The 16848-nt window shown below is 38.1% G+C and overlaps 1 protein-coding gene across 1 annotated transcript; it reads right to left on the reverse strand.

The window, feature by feature from the left end:
• Nucleotides 1–846: 846 nt before the first annotated feature.
• Nucleotides 847–1113, reverse strand: LOC115513471 (apolipoprotein C-I-like). Its single transcript, XM_030314647.1, has one exon. The coding sequence runs from the start codon at nt 1111–1113 to the stop codon at nt 847–849; it is 267 nt and encodes an 88-aa protein (XP_030170507.1).
• Nucleotides 1114–16848: the final 15735 nt, after the last annotated feature.

The following is a 16848-nucleotide window of genomic DNA, read 5'->3' on the forward strand; positions in this document are numbered from 1 at the left end:
TGCTGAGCCTGACTTGGGGATCCATCTCACAACTACTAGATCATGACCTGAGCTGAAGTCAAGAGTTACATGATTAACTGACTGACCCACCCAGGTGCCCCATGACAATTCTTATAACAAGAATAAAAATCTCATTTAAAAAAATGTTTATTTATTTACTTTGAAAATAAATAAATGTTTATTTATTTACTTTGAAACAGAGAGAGCAGGAAGGAAGAGAGAGAATCCCAAGCAGGTTCCATGCTGTCTGCACAGAGACCGGTGCAGGGCTCACTCATGAATTAGATCATGAACTGAGCTGAAACCAAGAATTGGATGCTTAACCGACTAAGCCACCCAGGTGCCCCTATGAATTCATTTCTTATTCAACACTGTGAAAATAAATTCTTATTCAACACTGTGAAAATAAACAAGTGAATAATTTAAAACAATAAGAAACAACGATATATACAAAAAGTATTAATAGAGTAGGCACTGTGGTTGCCCCGAAAGCTTTCAGTCTCCCCATTCTTTTATGACAATCCTTATTTAACTTCTTTTCCAAAGTAGAGGATTTTTAAAATTTTATTAAGGAATATAATTTTACAAAAAAATAAGGAAAATAGCAAAATAAAACCTAATATACTCATCATCCAACCAATCTTGTTTTGTCAATGTTCTCATTTTTACTCCCCTACCTTCACTCTGGATTACGTCTTTTTCCCCCTCTATGGGATTTTTGTTGGTGGGTGGGGGTGGACCTGGGTATCATCAAGTCCTGGGCACAGGAGCAGGGGTATGGGAAATTTTGGAGCACCCTCCTAGGGCACAGCCACAGAGGAGAGGGGCAGGCGGCTCTCATTGTATTCAGGAGAAAGTAATTTTGAGCCTCTCCTTCCCTTTGTTGAAAGTCTTGGAAAACCAGTTCTGGGTCTTTGCAGGAATGTAGCTCTGCTTGATGCTCTCATGGCTGCCCAGGGCCTTGTCCTTCAGAGCTTTACCAAACTCCTTCAGCTTATCCAGGATGAGCTCCAAAGTGCTGGAGATTTGTGGGGCTGCCTGGGCCAGGGCTGGGCCTTCCAAAACCAAAGACAGAACCACCACCCAAACCGGGAGTGACAGGATGAGACTCATGTCTGGACTGGAGGGGCACACTGGATCAGCCACAGGACAGCATGGGGTCACACTGGATTACTTTAATGTACATTTCAGACATTCTAGCATTTTATCTGTAAACATTTCTCATGTATCTTTAAAAGATAAGGGATCCAAAGAATAATTATACTACTATTATTATATATAAAATATTTGCCAAAATACATTGATACTGTCAAATATCCAGACAATGTTCAAATTTTCTCAATTGTCTTAGACATACCTTTTTAACTGAATTTTAGTTGACATACAATGTTATATTAGTTTCAGGTGCACAACATAGTGATCTGATAATTCTACACATTACCCAATGCTTGCCACTGATAAGTACAGTTACCATCTGTCACCATACAAATTTATGTGATTTACTGTGACTGATTTTATAACTGGAAATTTGTAAATCTTAATCCCTTTCTCCTATTTTATCCACCCCCCACCCTCCCCTCCACTCTGGCAACCACCAGTTAGTTCTTTGTAGTTATGAGTGTGCTTTCATTTTACTTGTTTGTTCATTTGTTTTGTTTTGTTTTCTAGATTCCATATATAAGTGAAATCATATGGTATTTTTTTTTTCTGTCTGACTTATTTCACTTAGCATAAAACTCTCTGGGTCCATGTTGTCATGAATGGCAAGACTTCACTCATTTTTATGGCTGAGTGATATTCCATTGTATATAGATAGATAGATATCTTAGACATTTTTAACAATTGGTTTATTTGAATCAGCATCCAAATAATGCTCACATATCATATTTTGTTGATATGGCTCAAAAATCTCTTTTATTCTATAGGATCCTCTTCTTCTTTTTCTTTTTCCTGAACACTTATTTATAATTTATAATTTCATTCAGGTGTCCATACTTCTGCACAGCCATGTGCTGACTCCATCCCTGAGTCAAGGGGCATGTGGCTCAGGTGTAATCTCATCCCAGGCCACTACTGATAGTCAATAGTTCATAATTCAGACCAATGAAAAATAAGCTACCGAGAATTGTCAGGAAAGAAACTTCTTCACTTTTCTAAGGAAGCCTCCAGAATTCAAGCACTCGTGCATGCTCTCTCCACACCCCAGCCCCCTTCTCTTTCTCTATTATCATATTTATGGCAAAATATTCCTCCTAAGATCAGGAATAAGGCAAGAATGTTTGTTTTCATCACTTCTTTTCATTATACTAGAATCCTAATCAGTGAAAACAGTATTGGAGTAATTTGATACTCATTTGGAGAAAAAAAAGAAACCCAATCTCTATGTCACATCATAGACAATGATGTGACACATCAATCTGGGGAGGATCATAAATCTGCACACAAGAGCTAAAACTATGAAGCTTCTGCAAGAAAATATAGGAGACTATTTTCATGACCTTGGAGAAGGCAAAAACTTCTTTTTTTTTTTTTTTTAATTTTTTTTCCACGTTTATTTATTTTTGGGACAGAGAGAGACAGAGCATGAACGGGGGAGGGGCAGAGAGAGAGGGAGACACAGAATCAGAAACAGGCTCCAGGCTCCAGGCTCCGAGCCATCAGCCCAGAGCCTGACGCGGGGCTCGAACTCCCGGACCGCGAGATCGTGACCTGGCTGAAGTCGGACGCTCAACCGACTGCGCCACCCAGGCGCCCCGGCAAAAACTTCTTATATAGGACATATAGGACATTGAAAGCAAAAAAGCATAAAAACAAATATTCGATGCTAGTCTTCAGTATTAAAAACTTAAGCTCATCAAAAGATACCATTATGAAAATGAAAATTTTCCATGGGAAAGAATACTTACAAAGCATATATCTCATAAAGAATTTCTTTCTTTTTTTTTTTAAGTAAGCTCTGTGCCCAATGTAGGCCTCAAATTCACAATCCCAAGATCCCCAAGATGTCAAGATCTCAGGCCACCCCACATAAAGAATTTCTATGTGGAAAAACTCCTACCATTTAAAATACAACCCAGGGGGATGCCTGGCTGGCTCAGTCAGGAGAGCATTCGACTCTTGATCTCAGGTTTTCAGTTCAAGCTCAACGTTGGGTGTAGAGTTTACTTAAAAACATTTTTTTTTAATAAATAAAAGACGACCTGGTAAATTGAAGATGTTTGTGCTATAATACTCTCAGAAAATATACATCATCCATGGAATAGAAAGACATTCTAACATCTCTTATGACACATAAAGCTAGTGACTTTTAACAAAGCAAGAGGCTTCTTCTCTAAGACTAAAATGAAATAATATGGGGATAAGGTATTAGATGCTCTCCTTTCCAGATGACACTCATCCTTAATATATGGGGGAGAATTAGTCCTGGAAAACCCCAGCTGTATGTAGTAAAATAATTTTTTTGAGTCCTGAGATAACACACTACAAATATTAAAAAACATGTACATTAAAAATTCATACCTAACTCTATGAATTCATAGCACAATAGATACCATTCTCTTCCCACATAATCATCCATGGGAAGTACATGCCAACATCAGCTATTCCTCATGGATATAAATTGCAAGGTACTAGAACATTCTTGGGAGTAGATTATTGAGAGCGTGCATGACATTTAGGATTAAAAATGTATTTGCTCTTGGGGAAGGTGTAAAATATGGGATTTCCACAAATCATATAAATTGTGATTGTGTAAAGTAGGAGATTTTGGCTACGACTAAAATAATTTTTCAGTTTAAAACCTTCATAAAACTGTTACAAAAATTTCAAGGTTTATGCTAATATTAAAAGCAGTGCTATGTCTCCCAATGTGAGGCATTAGGATCTAACGGACAATGTCCAAAATGAGACTCATAGTGAGAATTTAAATTTTTTAAGCCTTTAAAGCATTTGCAGAAGTCTCTGAATTTCATGATAAATGAAATTGAAATCAATAGTCCTATGAAAGAATTTTCTGAATTTCATAGTAAGTTTAATGAGCTCAGTGATCACTTGAGAGCATGAAAGATCATGTTTCCTACCAAAAAATAATAGTGTCCAGAAAACCAGTATCATTGAACCTGTGTATATTTGAAACCATTTTACATGTATTGTTTTTTTCCACTTCAGTAAAATTCTGCCTTTTTAAAACATACAGTTTGGGGTAGATAAAAGATTTTTCTGAATTCATTTCATCATCAGTAACTTAGTCCCAAATTCAATGTAAACAAATATTTACGTGCAAGGTGCAAGGTGGATATACAATAAAGAATAAGCCTTTTTCATTTTACTCTCAAGGAGTTCAACTTCTGGAAATAATGTTCTGTCATGTAGAAATATGATAGTAACACATGGCAAACTGTGGAGAGCTCTTCACATTGTGTCAAAACTCTGGAGACATGAGGGGGAGAATCATTACCTCATATTGGGGAAGGAGTGGAATCAAGGAAATGTTCATGCCTGAAAGGAGGTCACATTAATACACGAGGAATAGAAATAAGCAGGACAATCTGATTAACAACAAATAATAACAGCTGATAATTGTTGAGCATTAATTGCTGATTTAGCTGAGGCTTACGGGCAATTGGAGAATTAAGGCTAACATATGTTAGTCAGATTTTAGTTAGCCTTGATAGTGGGTGTGGGAGCTAGAGGCCAGTTCTATGAGCAGTGAGAAACGATATAATTAGATAGTAGAAGAGAGTGGCAACAGCTGAATGAGTTAAGAGACCCTACAATTATATAGGCGAGCGGAAACAAAGGACCATATTAAGGTGGTAGTGAAGGAAAAAGATGGATTTGGACCGCCATGGATTGACAAGAGGCAGAACCGAGATCAGCAAGAGTTAAAGATGACTCCAAAGTTAGTGGTGGTCAGGAGTAAGTTCTTTTGAGGGAGAAAATCTTGTTCAAGAGTTAAAACTGGGGCGCTTGGTCAGCTCAGTCGGTAGTAGCCTGTGTGACTCTGGATCTCAGAGTTGTAAGTTTGAGCCCCATGTTGGGTGTATAGATTACTTAAAATAAAATCTTTTTTTTTAATTTTTTTAACGTTTATTTATTTTTGAGACAGAGAGAGACAGAGCACGAACGGGGGAGGGGCAGAGAGAGAGGGAGACAGAATCAGAAGCAGGCTCCAGGCTCTGAGCCATCAGCCCAGAGCCCGACACGGGGCTCGAACCCACGGACCGTGAGATCGTGACCTGAGCTGAAGTTGGAGGCTTAACTGACTGAGCCACCCAGGCGCCCCTAAAATAAAACCTTTAAAAAAAAAAGTTGTTAAAACTCTCTTACTATTTATATGCACATGCTGTGTCCTAACTCCAAATCATTAGACTGCAGAATCTAAAGAGCTTTATCAAGGCTTGAGTCTGGAATATGGGATGATCTTACGCTAGACACATTTAATAAATGCATCTGTCATTTAAGTTCCACATTCATATCAGTTATGATTAATTTACATAAAGTCACCTTAAATCACCATGAAGAAGAATTGGTTTGTTCAGCATTTCTTCAAGGCAAATCATGGAGTGAAAAGGTAAAAACTCTAATATGCCAGAGTAGACTGGTTTAAGACCGGGAATGGAGACATTCTAGTGCTGGCAATAATACCAGAAAACTGTGATTCATTCAAACTGTATGGTTTCAAGTTTCTTCATCTGCAAACTGAGATTTATTAATCAGGACTTTTCCAGTTTCAAATGGCAGAAATGTGACTTCAGCCAGCTTATGTTAAATAAAGAATTTATTAATACAATAGGATTATTGTATTGTGGACTGCCAGAGGAGGAAGCACCATTAGCACTTTCTCTGATCCCTAGCCGGTTTACCTTTCTAAAGAACAACCTGAAACACATCACTTTCCACCTCAGAATCTATGTAGTTTTCTCCACTTTCCATAATTTGAAGTCTAAACTCCTAAGCATGGTGTTCAAAACCTGACGGAGTCCGTTCTCAAACAGCCTTTTCAGGGTTCTTTTAATAATTGCCTGCATGTATTGAGCCCTGACTGCAACCAGAATTTGTCCTAAAGGGAAACAAGCTGGGATTAGAATTCATGGATCAACCCCTACTAACTGTGTGTCTTGAAAAAAACTTCCTTAGCCCCTGGAAAACGTCATTTTCATCATTTGCAAAATGTAAGTAATTATAGTAACTGTCTTATTTCACTTATTTCATGCTGTATTTCACGGTAGGAAACATGGTCTCACATCTTTCAGCTTTCCTTGATGGCTCATTTTCGGGCCAGGGTGCAAGGCCAAGCTATTTAAATAGGCTTAGGAACCATGTACTTGAGAGATGTAGTTCCCCCCAAAATAAGAGCCAAGAAATGCAAAATAATTTGGCCAATACAGAGGATGTGGACTTACTTATTTGACTGTAAAAGTCTGTGTCTGGAAGTAACATCTTTATTTGGCACCTCCTTGACAGCTATTCTTCAAAATGTTGTTAAATTTTTTTGCTTCTTTTGTCTGTACTGCCAGCCTGGCATTTACCTCCTGAATCTTTCTTCATTTTTAGGATAGCCACAACCCCAAGAATTCTCGATTAATTTAATATCTTAGCACTCGTTGCTTTTAGGAAAACAGGCAAGCTGAAGTGATCTAACAAATTGATCCTCCACCATAGCCACGGTGAAAGACTGTGCCCCCTCCCTCACCACTCTTCTGCCCCAAACTGGCCATTGGGGACAGAGTTAAGAATACTTGATCAGCCTCACCACCCTGAGCCTTGGGAGTCGTGGATTTCCTGTTATTTAAGGAAGAGCAGAACTTGATCTTACAGCTTCATTTTACCCAGACACATATCACAGCTCCAAAGTCCTTATTTAATCTCAGTTCCACCTAATTAACCATTGATTTCTGTGCCCCAACCTGCTTCCTACCTAATGCCACAGTTCTAGTTTAACACCTGCATTTCAATATCTGGGGTAGTAGTTCTTCAAACTACATCTATAACTTAGTATGCCTATAGCATTCACAAAGGCAGTGTTTGGCTTCATATGGAAATCCTGGCAGAAAAACAGTAAAGATTGTTGGATCTATCTTTTCTTCACAATTACTTAAAGTGTGCATACCTGGAAATGCAAATATATAGATTTAGAAACAGAATGTAGCAAATCTTGGACACTTAACAGTGCTTTCTTAGCTGATCACGAAATCAATTGGAAAGGGCTGATTTTTTTTTTCATCTTCCTAAAAAATCTATACAGAATCTTTAGTTTCTCCCTCTGAATTTCAACACAATACAGCCAGTTATGCTTCCTGGGTCATTGCCAAGAAAGATTTGCTGGGGATGGGGGCAGAAAGCAGATAAAGGGGGAAGTGGGTGCTCTAGACTGGATGCCTGAGAAATAGTGGGGGGAGGGGAACTCATCTGCATTCTTACGTTCAGACTCAGTGACACTTCCTGTTAGAGGATTACATGGCTCTGACCCAGTCATTTTTGGAAGGAATTCCTAAGAGCATGAAGGTAGAAGAAGTCAGATTTTCACTGAGAGACCCACATCACCATGTACTACTTACAATGATACTCAGACAAGTGCCACTAGGCTGACACTATTCTATTACAGTTATTCTATTATAATTACTGAATAGCTACTATACTAGAGCTATACTAGCTAATCTGGACTATTTTTATAATTGGGTTGATTATAATTTCAAACATTTTTAGAAGACATTATCAGACTGTAAGACTAAAAGAAATAGTCTTTTATCTTTTTGACATCTCTTTCTTTCTCCAAATCCCTATTTTACCAACAGATGAAACAAGTGCAGAGCATTGTGTTTCATGCTAAAAGCGATCATGAGAAATATAAGTGTTATTCTAATCTATAAAATACATGGCAAGTGAGAACTGGTGGTGGAGATAGGGGAGAGGTCAAATACATGTCAGAAGACAGATTAAGACATGCACATTTTAGGGGAGCCTGGTTGGCTCAGTTGGAAGAGCATGCAACTCTTAATCTAGGGGTTGTGAGCTTGAGCCCCACGTTGGGTGTGGAGATAACTAAAAAAATAAAAATAAGAAACTTTTAAAATAAAGACATGCACATTTGAATTCACTAGACACCTTTTTATTGTTTATCTATTCTGTTCCAGGTGCTGTTCTAGGTACTGGGGGTATAGCAATAAAGAAGACAGATAATATCCCTATCCTAGTAGGGAAAACTGAAAATATGAAAATAAAAATAAATAATATGAGGGGCGCCTGGGTGGCTCAGTCAGTTAAGGGTCCAACTTCAGTTCAGGTCATGATCTCACAGTTTGTGAGTTCAAGCCTTGCGCTGGGCTCTCTGCTATCAGCACAGAGCCCACTTTGGATCCTCTGTCCTCCTCTCTTTCTGCCTCTCCCTGCTCACATGCTCTCTCTCTCAAAAATAATAAAATAAACATATAAATAAATAATATGATATGGTATGATATTAGTTATTTAAAAGTGCCGAAAAAATGGCAGAAGGAACAAATAGAAAAGCCATTAAATGGAAATGCTCTTGGTGTTTGAAGAATAACACAAAGCCCAGTGTAATTAGAATATTGTGAGCTTGGGAGAAAGTACAGGAAATAAGTTCAAAGAAGTATTGGGGTAGGTAGACATAGTCTGATGAACCAAATGTTTTGAACCGATGGGGTGATAAAATCTCATGTATATTTTTAAAATACTTGTCTAGCTACTGAGTAGAGAGGAAACTGTAGGAATGCAAGAGCACAGGCCAGGAGGTCAGTTAGGTAACTGTCACAACAATTCAGTAGAGGAATGGTGGTGGCTTGAACCAAGAGTATTTCAGTGAACGTGGTGAGATATGGTGTGTTTTGAGAATTTGCTAGTGCATAGGATAAGGGGTTTGAGACAGAGAAGTCAAGAGTCTAAGATTTAGAACCTAAGGACTTTGGCCCAAGTTACTGGGTGACTAAAGTTGCTATTTATGGATATGGAGGACACTGGAGGAGGAGCTTGGTGGGGAAGGGAGGAATCAAGAGTCTTTTATGTTTGAGATGTTTATTAGACATCTAAAAGGAAATGTCAAGTAGAAAGCTGGATAGATGAGTCTAGCAATGAAGAAAAAGGTCAATACCAGATACATTCCATTTTTTACCATATTTACATTGTCTACATCATCAACATCGAAGTATTAAAACCACAGAACTGAATGAGACTCTTCAGGATATGACTTTAGATAGCGAAATTTGAGAAAATAAGCCATGCAACATTTACAGATAGGAAAGTATAGATACATTTAGCAAAGCAGTCTTAGAAGGAGCAATCAGTGTGAGTTGGTAGACCAGAAGGCAAGTGAAGGAAGTATTTAAGTTTCCCTGAGAGAGTAAGAAGTCTGAAAACTGACTACTGGATTAGGCAGCATAGAGGTCATTTGTGTTCTTGGTAAGGGTAGTTTCATTGGAGTGATGAGTGTGAAACCCAACTGGAATGGGTTTAATGAGAAAGGGAACGTCTTTCCTATATCACTGAAGATAGAGTTAATTTATATAGCTCGTTTAAAGGACAGTTTTGTAATAGCAATCAAAATTCAAATGCACATATCTTTGACCTAGCAATTCAACTTAGAATTTATCCTGCAAATATACTTGGATATGTGCAAAATAACATACGTAAAGGTAATTTTTTTAAAGATTATAGTAAAATTTATGTAACAAAATTTACCACCTTAACTATTTTTAAGTGTATTATTCAGTGGAATTAAGTACATACACCTTATTGTGCAACCATCATCACCATCCATTTCCAGAACATTTTTCTACAGAACTGAAACTCTGCACCCATTAAACAGTAATTCCCCACCCCCCGCCCTTCAGCCCCTGGAAACACTGTTCTACTTCCTGTTTCTAGGACACAGAGATGTTTTTTGACCACCATCTTATATAAATTAACAGTGTTAAATTAATTAAACAAGGAAGCCATTAGACTGAGGTAGTTCTAATGCCTCAGCAGACTACCTAAGAAAACCAGATACTAAGCCTGTAAATGTCTCAAGGTTAAGAAATCAAAACCTAAGGACAACCAATCACTAGGCAACTAAGCTTTCCCAAATAAGGAAACCATTTAAGCTACAAATAAGTTCCTTGCTTTGCTTCTATGTCTTCTCCATAAAATGTCTCACCCCTCACTCCTTTCCGTAGAGCACTTCCAACCACCTCCAGTTGGATGCTGCCCAATTCCAATAGATTTTTGCTCAAATATACTTTAAAATTAGAGTACACTTCAATTTATCTTTTAACCGCACCCATCCAACCCCTCCTACCATTTTCTAAATCCTTTATCCTGTTTTATTTTTTTCTTATTATATTTATCTCCATCTGATACATGTAGTTACTCATCTGTCTCCCCCCTCCCCATTAGAATGTATGCTCCTTGAGATCAGGACATTTGTTTATTTTTGTTCGTTGCTATATCCTCATAACCTAGCGTAGTGCTTGGCAAGTGGAAGAGCACAGATATTTGTTGGCATGAATGAGGTTCAGGGAGAAAAGCATTCCTATTCTAATTCCTGGTCAACGGATTAGACCCTGACCCTAAGGATGTTCATTCTCTAGGTGTTGAGCCTTTAGTCCTTTGCTCCTATTTGTCCCCAACTATCAGTTCTTTTTTTTTTTTATGTCTTTATTTTATTTTGAGAGAGAGAGAGAGAGACAGAGCACGAGTGGAGGAAGGGTAGAGAGAGAGGAAGACACAGAATCTGAAGCAGGCTCCAGGCTCCGAGCCGTCAGCACAAAGCCTGACAGGGGGCTCGAACCCACGGACTGTGAGATCATGACCTGAGCTGAAGTTGGACGCTTAACTGACTGAGCCACCCAGGTGCCCCCCAACTATCAGTTCTTGATCAGCACAACTTTTTTCTAAATGCAACTTTGATACAATTTCTTATTTTTTGCCACATTTTAAATTCATAGTCCCCTTTTCCTTCCTCAATGACCTCCTGAAAACTGCTACTTCCAATTCATTAACGTGTTCAAGATACATGAATATATTGACTACTTCTTCCTTTCTTTCCGTGTTTACTAACACTATTCTGAATGTATATACACTAGGTTCCTAGAGTAGAGACAGATTGTTATTATTCACTTAAAAGCAAATAACACCCCTAAATTGCCCTGTGTCCCAATTCTTTTTTTTTTAACGTTTATTTATTATTGAGAGACAGAGAGACACAGAGCATGAGCAGGGGAGGGATAGAGACAGGGGGAGACACAGAATCCGAAGTAGGTTCCAGGCTCAGAGCTGTCAGCACAGAGCCCGACACGGGGCTCGAACTCACAAACCGTGAGATCGTGACCTGAGCCGAAGTCGGTCGCCCAACCAACTGAACCACCCATGCGCCCCCCAATTCTTTCCCCTAGAGTGATACAACAAAAGCCAGATGTGACTCTACAAACACAAGGCTTGTATTGTAGCAGAGGAATGCTCCCGCATGCCAAAAAAAAAAAAAAAAAAAAAAAAAAAAAAAAAAAAAAAAAAAAAGAATCTGGACATATATATAAAAGAGAGAAGAAGCTGTCCCCTTCCCTACTGAAAGTCTCCTTGGAGATGGGATGGAGAGGATCCTGGATTCTCTTATATAAATCTCTCAGACAAAAGACAAGACCATTGTCTTCAGCTTTATAACCCAGGGTTGTCTCTATCTTAGCTTTCACCATTTCCGCCCACCCCCCACAACTGTATACGTGTCTTTGTGAGGAAAATCTCTCTGGAGTCTCTCTGGAAGTCTCTCATTATCTAATTTGTCATAAGTTACCTTTCAGTGTTTGCTGGAACCATGTAACATTTGTTCAAAAAGCCTTGGCTGTGCAGAAACATAAAAATATTTTGTCTACAGCCCCCCCACCATCTTACCCTCCAAGTTTGTTAGTATCCACTAAGGACCTTAATCACAAGCATCAGCATCACTCTGGCCAATTTGAGCTGAAGAGTCACTAGGAAGCACACAGCCAGGCTTGAAAAATAGGCAAGGAGGTTCCTGAATAGCAACCAGGGTTACAACCAGGATCACTCCACAGAATGAGTCTGACGTGACTGCTGATGAATGCCAGGCACCACAGCCACACAGCTACTATCAGCTGGATGCCACAGCAGAACTTCTGCTACCACTGCTATCATAACAATGGATTAGAGAGTCCATTCTTATATCATCGGTTTTCAGTTTAAACTTTGAGGCTGGAGCATCAGATTGGCTGAGTCTGTGACATGTGCTTCTACCCTCGCTGCAAAGAAGGCCAGGAAAGTGAGTCTGTCATATTAGCTTGTATGGTGGAAAGTGAGCTCTGACTGTAGCTAAGATTTTATTATGGGGAGTTGCCCCCTCAAAAGAAGGGAGTTCTGATGCTGGGCAGCCACAAAAAAAAAAAAAAAAAAAAAAAAAAAAAAAAAAAAAAGAAAGAAAGAAATATCCACTATTTGGCTATTTACCTGTGTTCTTTACATCAGTCTTTATCTATATCCATCCAAATACATAAGCCAGAAATCAAGGCATCATGTTTGAATTGTTCACCCCTACACCCAATAGGTCTCATTGCACCTCACTGACCCTTGCCCGTTATTTCTCCTTCTTTCCCTCCTGGTTTATTGAGGAAAAATGATGTGTAGCATGTATTAGTTTCAAGTGTACAACATAATGACTTGACATATGTATATGTTGCAAAATGATGACTACAGTAAGTTTAATTAACATCCATCATCTCACATAGTTGAAAATTTTTTTTCTTGTGTGAGGAATTTTAAGATCTATTCTCTGAGCAGCTTTCAACTGTACAACACTATAGTCACCATGCTGTACGTTATGTCCTTGAAGCTTTTTTCTTTCTTAAATTTTATTTATTTATTTATTTATTTATTTATTTATTTATTATTTATTTATTTATTTTTAGAGTAGGCTTCACACCCAGCATGGAGCCCAACATGGGTCTTGAGCTCAAGACCCTGGGATCAGGACCTGAGTTAAGATCAAGGGTTGGATGCTTAACTGACTGAGCCACCCAGACACCCCAAAGCTTTTTTTTTTTTTTTTTTTGTAGTATTTTTTTCTGGAAGTTTGTACCTTTTGACCACCTTCATTATCTGCCTGCCCCCCACCAAACATTTCTTTTACCTGCCTTTTACCTCTATCCCATTACCATGGCCACAATTTGAGCCTGCATCATTTCTTCTGCAATATCCTCCTTGGATATTTGCTGTAGTGTCCTACTTGGTTACCCTGAGCTGGGCCTTTACCACCTCCCTCATCAGTCTTCCGCACTGTTACTACACAAATGTCTTCCTAATATTTGATCGTATCATTCCACTAACTAAAGTTTGTCAAGTGGTCTTCATCACATTCAGAATAAAGTTCAGACTATTGGAATTGCCTACAAGGCCCTTCTGAGTCCCACGATCAGCTTCATCTTCTTTCAGCATTCTGCTATATGAAACCTTCACTTCAATCATGACAAAATACTTGTTCTTCAAATACAAAGTGCTTTCGGGGCGCCTGGGTGGCTCAGTCGGTTAAGCATCCGACTTCAGCTCAGGTCATGATCTCGCGGTCTGCGAGTTCGAGCCCCACGTCGGGCTCTGGGCTGATGGCTCAGAGCCTGGAGCCTGCTTCCGATTCTGTGTCTCCCTCTCTCTCTGCCCCTCCCCCGTTCATGCTGTGTCTCTCTCTGTCTCAAAAATAAATAAACATAAAAAAAAAAAATACAAAGTGCTTTCTCACACATCTATGTATATACTATTGATTCTTCACTGAATGTCCTTCCAACCTCATTTACTTGCTTTGAGTACTACTTCTCCTGTAACACTCAGCTCATGTCTCCCCCTAGATGAGTCAGGGGCTCACCTTCTCTGATCACATAGCTTGTTCTATACACATATTTCAGGCTAATCATTGAATTTGTTTATTTTACTGTCTATCTCCTTCACTAAGTGATTTCTTTGAGGTAGAGTCTTGATGTCTCTATATCTTCATTATCTTGAATATTCAATAAATATTTGGTGATGGAATGAAACACATCACTGGAGGCCAAAAAGAAAAGAATTTCCACTGGACCAGATGAAACTGAGATACTAGATAAGTTTTCCAAAGATATATAGTTAGTTATAGCAAAACAAAAAAATGCTTCTCTCTCTCTCTCTCTCTTTTTTTTGTAATGTCTAACCCCAACATGGGGCTCAAACTCATTACCCTGAAACCAAGAGTCTCATGCTTTACTGACTGAGCTAGCCAGGGACTCCAAACTAGAATATCTTTTAAGTTTTGGTGTTTTTTTTTTTTTTTTTTGAGTAATCTCTACACCCAATGTGGGGCTTGAACTCATGACCCCAAGATCAAGAGACACATTTTCTTCAGACTAAGTCAGCCAGGTACCCCCACAAAATAGAATTCTTAATACCTAACCCATTACTCACTCTTCTCTACTACAACTTTTCTTCTATAAGGCATATTGCCTCTTATGAAAATCTCACTGCAGATTTGATTCTGGAAATTTGCCCTTACATGTGGAAGGGGCATATATTACTTTAAGTAGGAAATATTCAAAGATATTGTCTCAGAATCAACTCTTATGAGTAAGAGGCTATATAGCACCTCAGTAAAAGTTACCCAAATTGTATTAATTTCATATACACAGACATTCTTTCCATCATAACATACTTAAAAGTCATTATCTCATAACATTGTCAGCTGATCTGCCTTACAGATGTTTGAAATGATGGTTTATGTGAAGGCAAAAATTCTGGTTTTCAAAAAAGACAAGTACTGTATGATATCACTTATGTGGAATATGAAAAAGACAAATTCAAAAGAAACAGAACAGATTACCAGGCGTTGGGTGTAGAGGCTGCTTTTAGGCAACAGGCTTGAGCAATGGCCTTTGTTCTATAACTTTTATTAAGCAAATCAGATGATTGTTTATATTTCTTCCAGTGCTTAGATGTAGTGTAGTAATTGTCTGATCAATAAAAGTAACAGAATGGTGCCTGGCTGGCTCAGTCAGTAGAGCATGGGACTCTTAATCTTGGTTGGGATTGTGAGTTTGAGCCCCACCTTGGGTGTAGAGATTACTTACTTACTTAATCACGTTAAGTAAGTAAGTAAGTAAGTAAGTAGTGAATACATAAATAAATAAATAATTTTAAAAAGTTAAAAGTAACAGAAAGCAACTGACAGGCAGCCAAGAGCATATGGATGACCCAGAACAAAGTTGTCAGATTTGCATGTTTGGCTGTCATTACAAGATCAGAGCAGAATGCACCATGACTAGAAGTCTAATTGTAGCTCAGTACCATAGTTCCTGGAACACTGGAATTTTTCAAGCTGCACAAATGAATCTGCCACCTGGGTCCTCTTCACTCCCATGAAAAAGATGAGTTAACCTACATGAGATACTTAGACACTTTGCTTTTCCCCCTAGAAAATGGCCTCATCTGGAACAATCGTTTTCTTTTGCTAATAGCTTTTCTGCATCCACCTTTCTTCTATAAATATTTTCCAACTCCTTGGAGCATCTCTCTACTTCCTAGATAGGCTGCTGCTTGATTCATAAATTTGCTTAATAAAGCAAATTAGATCTTTAGATTTACTTGGTTAAATTTTGTTACTTAACAGATGCAATAGGTATTTTAAGTAGAGGACTATATACCTATTTAATGACTATTACTAGGCCTCAAATACAGTTAAATTTAAAAACCAATTGGCAGAAAAACATTGTACCATATAACATATACATATGCAATACAACTATATATTCATAAATTTATACATCAATATTAGTTCATTTTTTAAAAAGTCTACAGGGATAATAGCAAAAAACCTGATAGTGGCATCACCTCTAAGGAGGGACACATATTGAGAGAAGAAAAGTCAAGGTCATATGTAGCAATTTATACTTTACATGTCTCCATATATTCTTAAATTTTTTTCAAAAATATCCCAAGTTGTAGTCTGTATTCATCTTGTCAGTTAAAACAACAACAAGAAGCTTGTGACACAGCAGAGCAGGTAAAATTTCCCATGCCCTTAATAGCTCTGTTACAATGACACAATTATATTATGAACATGTTTACATAATACAGTCTACAAGTAATTTAACATGTATCTAGTATCTTATTATATAGATACAGTTTAATTTTATTCAAAAGTCTTTTGTTTCAAACTATTTAAAACAACTTCAAAAACTTTTATTATGGAGTTTTCCAAAAACAAAATTAGATGGCATACAAATAAGGAACCCACAAGTATCCATAACCAGCTTCAGTGATTATCAATTTATGGCCAAACCTGTTTTCCTAAATGAAAACTTTACTTTCTCTACTCATTTAACTTCTCTTGGTAATAATCTTTACCTAAGGATAAAGAAGAGATTTCATAAATATCTGGATTCTGGTCCATTCACTATTCTCAACAACTTTAATTAACCTTTAGAATCATCTTCCATTAATAACATGGTTATTTATCAGAGTTTCACAACTATCTGGGGCAAACTTATTTAAAGTCTAAATCCCCCAAGATTTTCTCTATCCCTATGACAATTCAAAAATATAAAAATCCTGGGGCGCCTGGGTGGCGCAGTCGGTTAAGCGTCCGACTTCAGCCAGGTCACGATCTCGCGGTCCGTGAGTTCGAGCCCCGCGTCGGGCTCTGGGCTGATGGCTCAGAGCCTGGACCCTGTTTCCGATTCTGTGTCTCCCTCTCTCTCTGCCCCTTCCCCGTTCATGCTCTGTCTCTCTCTGTCCCAAAAATAAATAAACGTTGAAAAAAAAAAAATTAAAAAAAAAAAAATCCTGTGCAAAGAACTACAATAATTGTTTATTTAAAGTTATCAGCAT

This window comes from Lynx canadensis, chromosome B2 (assembly GCF_007474595.2).
Source record: "Lynx canadensis isolate LIC74 chromosome B2, mLynCan4.pri.v2, whole genome shotgun sequence".
NCBI classification, from domain to species: domain Eukaryota; kingdom Metazoa; phylum Chordata; class Mammalia; order Carnivora; family Felidae; genus Lynx; species Lynx canadensis.